Source organism: Mirounga leonina, unplaced genomic scaffold, assembly GCF_011800145.1.
Source record: "Mirounga leonina isolate KUSES-001 unplaced genomic scaffold, KU_Mleo_1.0 Mir_115, whole genome shotgun sequence".
In the NCBI taxonomy this organism is placed as follows: Eukaryota; Metazoa; Chordata; class Mammalia; order Carnivora; family Phocidae; genus Mirounga; species Mirounga leonina.
This window is the reverse complement of record NW_023270268.1, coordinates 8,634,464-8,647,590: the sequence shown is the minus strand read 5'-3', so window position 1 is coordinate 8,647,590 and position 13,127 is coordinate 8,634,464. Positions and strand designations below refer to the sequence as shown.

The window sequence follows — 13,127 nt, the reverse complement described above, 5'->3', positions numbered from 1 at the left end:
GGTAAAAGAAAAAGCTGGATATAGGGGTGCCTGGGTGGCTCAGTCCTTAAGCATCTGCCTTCAGCTCAGGTCATGATCCCAGGGTCCTGGGATCGAGCCCCACATCAGGCTCCCTGCTCTGCAGGGAGCCTGCTTCTCCCTCTCCCACTCCCCCTGCTTGTGTTCCCTCTCTCGCTGTGTCTCTCTCTCTCTGTCAAAAATAAATAAATAAAATCTTTTTAAAAAAAGCTGGATATAAAGCTATATATACCATATGAAGCCAAATTTGTAAATACACATATTCGTGCATGAAAAAAAATAACTGGAAGAAAATGCAACAGTATGTTTAAAGTGGTTAATTCTAGGGGTTTTTTTGTTTTGTTTTATTATTTATATTTTTTGTGTCTGCTTTTCTAAATTTTTTCATTCAACATGTCTTACTTTAAAAACAAAAGAAAGAACTTTCTTAAATAGAGGGGAAGAAGGACCGTGAATGCATGTCCCTAGCGTCTAAGAGGCTGTCAGAGATTCCAGCCCTGGGGCAACTGGAGGCTTGTTCATACAAAAACAGTTTGCAAAGCTTATATTCAGGTATTGTTCTCACCACACTGTGACAGATGAGGAAACCAGACCCAGACTGGTGGAATTTACTTAGTCAGTGTTCGTGATGTAGTCATCTTGGTGAACCTTCTAAGTCGGGGCTTGGCAATATGTATTTGGCACATGAAAGTACTGGTCAAGCAGGTCTGGACATGCATTTGTGGGTGATCCTCAGCACACCTGGATCCTTCCCCTCACCTGAGTCAGAAGGCTTTGAGGGCAGAGCCATCCTCTCAGGCATCCAGAGGTTACCAGGCAAGTTGGAGGGCTGCCCCCGTCCCTGTGAGCTGACAGGCCACAGTAGAGCCTGGGGTCTCCCACACTCTGTCCCTAGGCCTGGGCTCACACCTTGAGACCTATGGTCTCAAGCCCAAATGAAACCTCAGACAGGTGGAGTATTTGCTTCTCCACCGTAGATTCTTGGATAGTCATTCTTTAATAAACATTATAAAAATAAAAACCACACACACAAACATTCCTCAGGGCCAGCCAAATTCAAGAGGTTAACTTCTCTGACCTTCACTCACCCTGGAAAAAGGATGATTTCACATGCTCCCTTTCTCCTGTTTCAAGTTCAGAGGAGACCCTGCCCTCCACCCTTGTCAGGACTAGAGCTGGAGGGAGGGGCTTTAACCATTGCTAGAAATGAAAGGAGATGGGGAAAAGAGGTGTTTCCAGAACTTCTGTCTTGGGAAGAAGCATCTTGGCTGACGTACGTTAGTGAGCAAGTGGGGAGGAGTGGTGGTTATGGAGACCTTGCTAGGGAGGATTGATAGGGTTCCCTGTGGGGTTTGGCTTGGCCAAGTGGGTGTGATGAGCGTCTGGGGTGGGCACTGGGTCTCTTGAGCCCCAAGGACTGCCTGCAGGATCCCCCACTCTGTCCTTCCCAGGCAGTGCTCAGCCTCTCCCAACAATGCCTGCCACATGCATGTGTACTGAGGCTCCAACCTTTCCTGTGAGGCTCAAAGAGAAGCTCTGGGGAGCAGGCCGGATCTGGAGGGTGAATTCTCACACACACCCCTGCATGACTACTCAGTAAATGCAGGGGTCTGGAGATGTCGGTTTTGCTGATGGCACTTTGGTCAGCCAGACCATGTTTCCCTGCAGGCTAGTGGCTGGGGGAATACTGCTTCCTTCCTTAATTGCCAAAGTAGGTGGGAGGGGTGGGGGTTAACCTATGGTGCTGTGTCCACTATGTTCACAGGCCGACCCAGCCCTTGTCCCCTGTCCCTGGGTCTCACCAGAAGCCAGGATCTGTGGCTTCTGGTTGGCCTCATGCCCCTCTAGGTGGTCAAAGTCCCTTTCCTTCATCTTCATCTTCCCTTCTCAGCCATGCATGGCTGAGATGGATGTCCCCCGAGCACTGGAGTTTGGGGTCTAGGGTCTCATCCACGGAGCTTGTGCTTGCTGACACACACCACACTAACACTGAGTTTACCGTAGGGACAGCCTTCCAGCTGATGCCTGAAGTAGCCATCTGTGCCCTGGAACAGTTACTGTGTGAATTACTGACCATGGTGATGGAATTCTGTTACTCCCAAATCCCACCATATAAAGGGCATCAAACCTGCCTAATATAGGCCCATCTAAAAGGAGGCTGAGCCCAGGGAAGGCTGAGTCCTGTCCTCTCCCCTGTCAGCAAGTATATTTCTCTTGGTACCACTTTTATTATTTTGTCTGCACTCAGGGGAGTCGCAAAATTCTCAGGCTTATTTAGCTATTGGTTTAAAACAGTTTGTGTCCATAAAGGGATCCCAGGTCTTGAATCATATACAAAACATTTGGTGCCCTGGAATTTCCCTAGACTTCTGACTCAAATTCACTGGAAGTGGTCAATACAACAGAGAGAGAGAGAGAGAGAGAGAGCTTGGACCCCCATGAGTAAACTGGAACATGCTCTCATTTCTCTCCACATTCTAATTGGAGTGGAAAGGACAGACCCCAGAAGCCAAGGCCCCCTCCCCTCAAGACCCCCAGGGAACACCTGCTGTCCCCCCTACCTCCCCCGCCCCGGCTCAGGTACCTGAACGAGTATCGCCAGAAACCTCTTCTCAGCCTCGTTCCGGCCATAGCACTGGAAGCTATGTGTGTAGAGCGTGTACACATAGCCATACAGGGACACTTTCATGATGTTGCTGGTGTTCAGCCCTACCTTCTCTCCAGCCGCAAAGGATATTTGGGTGGAGGCACCACCTAAATCCAGGGCACCTGTGGTCTCCACTCCATTTGGATGCACCCACATATGCCACAGGTTCTTCTGCACAGTGGGAAAAGGAAGCAAGAGAAAAGTCAAGAGGCACCATCTGTTTGCCCAGGGCTCTCCACCCAAGACCCATATCTTATTGCTAAGAAGTATGACATGGGGAACATTTGGGGGCCAAATCTCTCCCTTATTTCAAGGGTGGTGAACTCAAATGCTTTCCGAGTCTGGGCAGACAACATAAGTGAGTGAAGCAGATGAGGTGTCGACAATAGGGAATGGTGGGGACTGTGGCAAACTAGGGACTACATGAGCTATACTCTATTCCAGTTAGTTGTTGTCATGTGGAATGTGAGTTCACTGTGACCAGTGCTTCCAATTTTGAGGGGGTGTGGGGGTCAGGACAAGCTATAAATGTGGATTTTTATGTGAAATTTCCAAAATATTAATTGTTGGCAATTAATTAAAATATAAGAATATATTTGAGCGGGAACAACATAGGTGTTGGGCTGGATATGGTTTATGCCCTCTGTAACATGGTGATTATCTCTTGGAGTTGGCCTTCCTTTGAACAAGGGGCAGGGCATGTGGGGACTGCAGTGTAAGGGACCCGGGGACACAGGATGGGTTGGGAAGCCTGAGGGCTCCAGAAATTTCAGAGGGCTGTGGAGCTTTGGGAAGGGTCATTCTCCAGCTACCCTTCAAAAGACCCATAGGCTTTAGATTTAGGTCCCCCCCACCTCCAATTTCTTATTAGTTAGTAAAGTGGTGATATTCCCTCTCCTCTGTGCATGTGATCCTGCTTATGATACAATGTTTTTGCCCCAGCTATATGTGTCTTTTCTTGGCTATTGTTTCATAGGTGTTTCCTTAATGCATTATATGATAAGGATGACACAGGACAGATGCCCCCGTCAACATGCACCTCTGCTTTAAGTGGCCACCCACAGGGGATGGGATAAATAGCAAGATTAAAAACCATGCACTTGTTTTCACACACCTCCAGGAAATTTCCCATTAAATAGTTGGCTGTAATCCATCCATATATCCCTTCCTCTTGCCCAGAAATGATTTGAGCACCCCTAAAATCAAAGGGCTGGGACTTGAAGTAGTTTTGGATCCTTGCAAGGACTTCATTAGCTGCTGTTTCATTTTGTAACCTATGCAAGGCACAGAACACAAAAGGCTGAGTGCCTGGACAAGAGAGTCTTAAAATAATCTCACTCAGGTGAAAAGGTAAACCTCCCCACCCCTCTGCTGGCAGGGATGATTTTCCAGATGTGTGCAAAAATGGCAACCCTTTTTGCAAGTTGAAGCCTCCTAGGCAACCGTGAAGGCAGATGCACTTGTTACCTGTCAAACTGCCAATCAAAAAAATAGCTTCAAGTAAAAATACCCCTCATCCTCTCCTCCCTTACCTATTGCCATCCCATTCTCTAGCAACCAGTTAACCAAAAGATCTTCCTGCTTAATCACCATTGCTCTGTCTCAGATCAGATCAGCACAGGAAAAGGGATTGGTGAAGCCATAGGGGTGGCATAAGTAATCTCCTGGGGGCACCACATACAGGAGCCCTCATCAGGCCAGAAGGAAGGGGGATCTGAGGAGGAGGGGGGAAAGGAAGAAGGTCGAGTTTTCAACAGTCCCTGCTTTGCTCTTGGGGAGGGCTTTATCATGAGGGGATATGATGGCTATCATGGCCGTCATTGGATTGAAATCCATCAGTGTGCTGACCCACGGAAGAGTGGCAACACAGCATTCTTATATCACCCAATGATATAGCATTATAATATTCATTTGCTGCCATTTTACCTTATGGAAGAAGATTCACTTGGGAGATTATTTCCCCTTTCATCAGTAGGTTAAGAAAGCCAGGGGCGCCAGCTCATTCTTGGCTCAAGAAGAAAGAGCCATGTTACCAGCTGAAGGTCATGCTAATTCAGCAGCAAATTGTACCTGCTCAGAAAATAATTCAAGAGTTTTCCTAGTTTTATCAGTTCCCATCCCAGAGGATTCTCATTATTGCTTTTTTTTTATATTTGACTTTTCTAGCAATTAAAATGTCAGCTAGTTCCTTAGAAGGAATGGATCACCATCAGAAAGTTTTACAAGGAGGAGTTAATATTTAATTTATTCAAATGGGACATTCACCGTGTTCCCAAGTGGTGCACTTCCTATTCCATGGTTTTTGTCATGGGATATAAACCACAGAGTCTATTAATTGTTCCTTACCGGGAGGACTGTGAGAAAAAGTAATTGAGAAAAAGTTGGGTGCTTTTTTCCCATAAGACAGAAAAGTCAGAAGGAAGGAATTTCCATGTCATTTCTATTTCAAGGAAACACAATAATTTTGAAAGACACTTCAGATTCCAAGAGGGAGCAAAGAAATCCAATTTTCTCCCACGTTTTACTTGGTCAACCAGGACTTAGGAATAGAAACAAGGAGAGAAAACCCGCAAGGAAAAGGCCCAATCCAACCGAGGGTGCTTCCTGATTTCTTTTAATGGTCATGTTGAAGTGGCTCTGTTCGTTTGTTCCTGTGTATCTTCTTCATGCCCACACATATAATTTTATGTTACTGGCACCACAGACAAAGTGGCTTTGAAGCAAGATAAATGTCATCTTTGGGGGCTAAGACCTTATTTTCAAAGTTTGGAGCAACCTCTACCCTGAGTAGATTTACGTTTGATGTTTTAAAAACTACTTTTCTTTTATTTCAAGGTCAAGGAAATAAAATAATGGAAAAAAAAGAGAGAGAGAGAGAGAAAGGGCTCTCAAAGACAGTACAACTGGGCTCAAAGTCATGGCTACACATTTAGAAGGATCTGTTTAATTGAGTGAAATGAGCTGTTTATTTCTTAATAGCTCCAAAGACTTTGGGGTGAAGTGCAGAAATTCCACTATTTTCCAGCAGATTCCTGTGGCATCGTGTACGTGGGTAGAAGCCACATAAATAGGGGCTGCACTCAGTGGACCTGGTTGCGCACAGGTATCAAAAGACCAGGCATCAAAACCAATTTTTACTTTTCTGAAGAATTAGAGGTACACCTCATGAGATTTCATGTTACCTTCCTTTCTTCCAGAGTTCTCAGGAAAATCACCAACGGGGAGGGAATCCATTTTAGAACGATTTCTTTCTGGGTATTAAAATAAAGCCTGAAATTTTTCCAGGTTTTGGAGCCTCAATTTATGGCAGAATATGGGCTTCTTTCTTTCAGATTTGTTCCCAGAAATAGAGTTACATTCTTGGCAGGGTTCAACACATTCTTGGCTGTTTTGATCATATGGGCTCCTTGGGGCCATTCCAGCCCTTACCTCAGCAAGCGCATCCCAGCCGTGGCCCCCAGGTAAATGTGGGTGGATCTATGGAGGTGGGCTGGAATCTGCCCCTTGACTTTTTCCATGCAATCCTCAAAGGCTTTGGGGACATCTTGGGGGTTTTCCCCATAGCTGGAGATCCCAGAGCCTGAAGAGCAAGCAGTCAGCATTTCTTAGCATTCCCAGAAACTAACAAGAGCAGTACAACTTCTGAATAAAAAACAAATCAGCTTTGGAAATTAATGGGTTTGAGTAGGGGGTTGAAAACAGGTGGATGTGGTCACACTGATGAGTCAACTCCCCAAATATGGAAGGGAGGAATTACAAAAGTGAAAAAAATGAGCCAGGATCTGCTTAAGAAAAAGTCTCATTATGGAAATTTCAAATATAAATAAAAGTAGGGAGAGTAGTATAATGGACCCCAATGCACCCATCTCCCAGCTTCCACAATGATCAATTCTTACTTCATCTGCTCTCTCTCCCCACAGAGCAAACTGCAGATATGGTATCATTTCATTCTCTAAATACTTCAGTATGTTTCACTAAAAGACAAAAATTCTTCTTTTTTTTTGTTCAGAAATAATCAATCTTATTGGCCTTTTGCTTCTCTAGTCTCCTTTCATACTACTTGCCTTTGGTAAGTTCACTTGTTTTTTGTTTTGTTTTTTAAAGATTTTATTTTTAAGGAATCTCTACTCACAATGTGGGGCTTGAACCTACAAGCCTCACATCAAGAGTCACACACTCCACCAACTGAGCCAGCCAGGTGCTCCGGGAAGTTCATTTCTTGACAGAACTTCTACCAAATAGGTTTAGAGACATAGTGAAAGGTGGAACAGGAAAAATGAAACAAAAATTCAAATCTATGTCCCATGTGTTCGAACACAGAGGGAAAAAAGGAATCTTGCCATGGTTTATCTTCAGGAGACATTTTGGTATAACTATATATAATTTAACAAGACATCATCCTAAACATTAAATATAAAATAATACCCAAAAGTCCACATTTATAAATTTCAAGAAGAAGTAACATACTTAGAGAGACATATAACCCAAACAAACCCATGACAGATTTCCTCAGTTTGGTCAGAAATCTCCATGAAGCTGAAATGAACTGTCACAGACAGAACTAAAAGTAGAGTTAGGCAAGAAGTCTTTTAAATAAGTATAGCCACTGCCCTATTATTATGCCCATAAAAATTAAAAATAATCTCTTAATAGAATCAAATTCTAGCCAAGGTACACATTTCCTCCATATTCATATATTTCCCCCCCCCCATCCTTGCCCCTACCTCCTCTTTCTCTCTATCCAGTTTGTTTGAATTAGAGTCCAAATAAATTCCATCCATTGCAGTTGGCTGGTATGTCTCTTAAGTCTCTTTTACCCATAAGTTCTGTCCTCCCTTTCTATTTTTCCCTTGAGATTAAAAAAAAAATTTCTTTGCAATTTCATTTGTCTTATAGAGTTTCCTACAGCCTAGAATTTGCTTGATTCATTTAACATGCTGTTGAGTCCCGGCTTTTTCTATAAATTGGTAACTGAATGCAGAGCCTCAGTCAGATTCAGGTTTGGACTTTTTCAGAAGAAATAATTTATAGGGTTTAATGTGCACTTCCAGTGCAAATCACGCATATCTGGCTATTTCTCTTTGTGCTTGAGCAAGCATCAGAGATCATTGCTTAGACCCATTAGCCCAGTAGGATTTATGAAATGGTGATGTTTCATTTCCATCTTTCTTGCTTCACTTATAACCTAAATGCTTTCATAAGAGGAAAACTTCTCTCTCATTAACTATTTGGTTACCCTACAATACAGTTTGTACAGGGAAAGCAGGATAAGTGCTTGAATTTTTCCCCTTCATCAGCTTAAAAAATAGAGATTGCATGTCTTGTATCCTCCTAATTTATCCAGTGAGGGATTTTATTTGTTTGTTGTGTATCTTTAAGAACATATGAATTTGAAGATATATTTGATGTGTTTCGATTCATTGCAGTTATTATTCTTATTGATGGTCCCGGGGTTGGCCAGTGGAGTTCTCTTCAACATGACCCCTGAGTCCTTTAGATGTGATCTAAGAACCTTTGAGAGCTTCTTTGCTCTCTGATATTAGATGTGTGATCTTATGCACTTCTTGCCCCCGCTCTGGAATCAGCCACTTCTCCAAGGAGTCCTGGCTTCTTTTTTTTGAGTATGGTATTTAGTGTCTGAAATTTGGAAGCCTTTGCAAGGCTTTTCAGAGGACGGACTTAGGAAAACTTTGTTTCAAGAGAAAATGCATCGTGAATTCTTTTTTTTTTTTTTTAAGATTTTATTTATTTATTTGACAGAGAGAGAGACAGCGAGAGAGGGAACACAAGCAGGGGGAATGGGAGAGGGAGAAGCAGGCTTCCCTGCCAAGCAGGGAGCCCGATGTGGGGCTTGATCCCAGGACCTGGGGACCATGACCTGAGCCGAAGGCAGCCGCTTAACCGACTGAGCCACGCAGGTGCCCCTGCATTGTGAATTCTTATTGGTACTTCTACTTCAAAACGACAGGTTTTTACTTAAGTTGATCTTGACCTTTTTTTTTCCTATGCTAAAAATCCTGCTTCCCAGCAACTCCAACTGAATAGCTCGCTTGCTTTATTTCACAATCCACCCACAAAGGTCTTAGGATGACAATACAAGCACTATCACCAACTGTGTGGTTATTGAAAACAGTTTGAGATTTTTTTTTTTTAAGTTCTTTTTGTCCTAGGGTATATCCCATTAGGCATTATGGACCCTATGTACAGCATCCATGAATAAAATTTTCTTGAAACACATATATGTACATGCTCATTTGTTGCACATTGTCTGTGGCTGCTTTTGTGCTAAAGTGACAGTTGAATGGTTACAACAGAGACCATATGGCCAACAAGTAACAAGTATTTATCACTTAGCTCTTTACAGAAAAAGTTTGTGGGCACCTGGGTGGCTCAGTTGGTTAAGCGACTGCCTTCGGCTCAGGTCATGATCCTGGAGTTTCTGGATCAAGTCCCTCATCGGGCTCCCTGCTCAGCAGGGAGTCTGTTCTCCCTCTGACCCTCCCCCCTCTCATGCTCTCTCTCTCTCTCTCATTCTCTCTCCCACATAAGTAAATAAAATCTTAAAAAAAAGAAAAAGTTTGCTGTTCCTGGAGTTAGATGATTTATGGGCATCTCCAGCTTAATCTGTCTAAAGCCAAATTCCTTAATCCCTGCCATGCTCTCAACTGACCCACCCCCAGGGCTCCCCTCTCAAGAAGTGGTACCATCACACACGCAGTTGCTCAGGTCAGAACTGGTGCTCAGGCACCACCAACTTAGACAGCTCACATTGAATCTTTCATGAAATCTTGTTGGCTCTACTTTCAAAATACCTCTCAAATCTGAGCACTCTTTCTTCCCTTCCCCCAGAACCATTCTAGATCAGAGTTTTTCTATCTTGGTACCACTGACATTTGGGGCCAGATAATTCTTTGTTGTGGGGCCATCCTGTGCATTGTACAATGTTTAGCAGCATCCTTGGTCTCTATCACTAGATGCCATCAGAACCACCAACCCCAATGGTGACAATCAAAAATGTCCCCAGACATTGTTAAATGTTCCCGGGGGAGCCAAGTTGCCCCACACTGACAAGCACAGTCTCAGCCAGACCACCACAACATCATAACTTTATGACATCATTACGTTCACTGTTCTAAAAGCCCTGGTTTCCCTGCTTCTGATCTCAGCCTCTGACTACATGTTCTACACCCAGAGTGCTCTGTTAAAAGTGTAAGTCATATCCATGTTAGTTCCTTGACCAGAATCTCCTAATGGCTTCCCAGTGTACTCTGAAGAAAATGCATCTGAGTTCAAGTCAAACCTCTCACTGCTCTTAAGGCCCTCTGAGCTGGCCCTGACCACAGCTCTGCTGTCACTACTCACCTTTCTTCCTCTTACTCATTCTGCTCCAGGCACACTGGTCCCTTTGCTTTTCCTAGAAAATGCTAAGAAGCTTCCACCCCCAGGCTCTCCACTTGCCAGGGCTTCTGCTCAGCATGTTCTTCCCTCAAAAATGTGTATGGCTCACACTCTCCTTTCACTTCTGCCTCTGCTTAACTATCCCCTCCAAACAGAGCATGATCATTCTCTGTCCACCTACCTCACTTGATTTTTCTTTACAGCACTTCTCCCTGACATGTTATATACCCTTTTATGATCTATCTCCTTGATTCGAATGTAAGTTCCACAATAGCAGAGACTTTGCATATTTCACTTTAGAATCCCTGGTGTCAAGAACAGTTACTGGCAAACAGTTGATACCCAATACGTATTTATTAAATAAATGAACAAATGAATCAGTCAATGAGATTTTCAAACCAGTGTGCAACTCTATACTAAGGGGATCATGTAGTCCAACCTGATCAGCTAGAGCTGGTCTCTGGAAAGGGACCGGTTAGGAGCCTGTTGGAATGTCAAAACTTGGGGTATCTGAGTATGTCACCCAAGACCTATTTGCATAAGGTCCTATAAGCTTCCTAAAGGAAAGAAAAGATTGGGCTCACAGGCTTATGGGATCCTGGGATTCACAACTCCAAGAAAGGAGGGTTGAAATCGCTATTCCAATCTGGAGAATGGTTGGACAGATGACACAAAACTTACTCGAGGTGGGACAGAAGCAGAAGATATGTACCCAAGCAAAGGATGCTTTCAACACCGTAATGGCCTGGTCCCCAACACAACTTTTTAAGGTATTTCGATGGAGAAGATGGTTACACTTAAGCTCCAGTGGAGTTTAAAGAACTTTAACCGCTGGTTTAAAGGGAACACATGAATGTCCTTTGTGGGAGGAGGCAGCCGCAGCCATGAGCACCACACACCATGAAAGAGATGAGGGTCATGTAGGGGCCCAGTGCCCTCCAGGGAATGGCTTTATAACATGCAGCCCAGAGCTTTGGACACCAGCATGGGGACCAGCCGCTAAGGCAGCACCCACTGAACTCAGAAAAATAGCAATAACCGAGGACTGATGATACTCACCAAGGCCCCTCCACCCCCACCAAGAAAGAAATTTCCAAGAGCCTGGGTATCTGGGAAACCCGGCTGGGCAAGCAAGCATTTGTCGCCCCCTCAGACTGGCCAAGGCAGGGGAGCCCTGGGAAATTTGCAACTGGGAAACCAGAAACCCAAATTATCCCTGGAGAAACCACATGTCTTCAAGGGGACAGCACTCGCCAAACTTTAACTCTGTATTTTGAGCTTTAGTTTGTGGTCTTCTGGTCATTTGGAGTATATATATGGATCCCTGAGGCTACTGCGATCAAAGGGAAGACCCATTTATGGATATGGTGTGGGCTCCATGACCCTGCCCCTCCCCTAAATCACACCCAGGGTGGCCGAGGGCCCCCACCCCTAGGAGACTGCCTGTGTCCCTCCATGAAGGTCACATCTCCCCCTACAGTCAGAAGACCATCAGGACTGACTTGGCTGAACTGTTCTCTGGGTCTAAAGACAGATCTGGGACAGACTAACTTCTTGGCAAGAATATCCACCAGGAGCTCTAAAGTGTGCTGTCCCATGAATAATAATAGCTAACACTTAATTGAGTGCTTACTGTATGCCATGCATTTGCCACCTGCTTTACATATATCATTGAATCTTCAAATGATTCCTATGGGATGGGTGTTACTATTATTATGCTTATTTTATAGATGAAGAGGTCAAGACACAGAGAGGTTAGAAACTTCCCAGAGCTCACACAGGAGGGATGAGGTGAAGTCTTAATCATTATCCTACACTATCCTCTCTTTTCTTGAAGTGGCTAGTCTCACCTTTCTAAATGAGCATCCTGCTTGAAGGTAAGCAAATGACTCAGGAGTTAGGATGAGATGGGATCTCTGGCTGAGCTTCGAGCAAGGTTGCAGCCACCTATGTCTTGTGGATACCAATGCAAGCAGTACTCAATAAACATCTAAGTCCCCTGTTAGGTGGAGCCTGGAGAGATGCCAAGCAGATACAGCTTCAAATAAAGACTTAATGTCTCAGCTGTCAGCTCCTGCATAGTTTGCTTCAGCGGCAGAGAGCTGCCTTGTTCAGTGTCTTGCTCTTCCCAGAATGGCAACATCCAACAATTGATGGCAACAGGGGTATCGCAGTCTAGCCAATTCAGGCCATGCAGGATAACTCTGATTGGCTGAAGCTTGGTCAGGCTCATGTGGCTGTTTGACTTCTCTTTCTGAACAACCCTCCTTCTTCCTTTCTTCTACAGGTGCGGATCTCTAATAATTATCTTGCATCCTAAACTCTAGCTCAAAATCAGCTTCTTGACAACCTAACCTGGCACACTTATGTACTAGGTGAGCTCCTAGCTGCTCTCCATGGAAGGGCAGATGATCAGAACACTCTGTTATTCAAAGAAGTGTGTTAGTCTCCCTACGGGAAAGGCTAATTCTGCCCCCCCTCATCTTTTTCAATGCCATGACCCTCCCAAAAGTTATTATATTTGGGAAGCTCATTGAGGTAAATGAAGGAAGCTGCTTGGGGCTGGGGGGACGAGTCCAGAGTCTCTAACCTGTTGTCCTGTGGGCCAAGGGTATACCTGTTAACACATTCAGGATGCACTGGTCAGGAAGCTCCAGGCCAAGTCAAAGATCATGAGGCTCTAAAGAGGCTCCTTTTAAAAAGGAGCACACATACACACACTCACTACCTGGGGTTTGTTATGAGTACTAAAGTCTTAATTGTAAAAGGCAAAATTACAAAACTTTGATTGAAGAATATCTTTATGACCTCAGGCTAAGAAAGATTTCTTGAATACAAAAGAGCAAATCATAAAGGAGAAGGCTGATAACTGTTCCTACATGAAAAATAAGAACTGTTCATCAAAAGACACAATGAAGAGACTTAGAACGGCGAACCACAAGCTGTAAGGAGATAGGAGAACAACGTAATAATACTAACAAAGCACTCATATTTACAATATATATATAAAGAACTCTAATGAATCAATGAGAAAAAGTCAAGCATTCAGTTGAAAAGTGAGCAA

General features: G+C 44.1%; 1 protein-coding gene across 2 annotated transcripts in view; it reads right to left on the bottom strand.

Annotated features, from left to right (window-relative positions):
- Positions 1-13,127, bottom strand: part of ENTPD3 (ectonucleoside triphosphate diphosphohydrolase 3) — a 31,066-nt gene that overhangs the window by 6,737 nt on the left and 11,202 nt on the right. For both annotated transcript variants that reach the window (XM_034992517.1, XM_034992508.1), the window contains 3 exons: positions 6,095-6,245; positions 3,780-3,939; positions 2,603-2,836 (listed from right to left, as the gene is read on the bottom strand). In XM_034992517.1, coding sequence (XP_034848408.1) covers positions 2,603-2,836; positions 3,780-3,939; positions 6,095-6,245 — 545 coding nt within the window. The remainder of the gene's footprint in view (positions 1-2,602; positions 2,837-3,779; positions 3,940-6,094; positions 6,246-13,127) is intronic.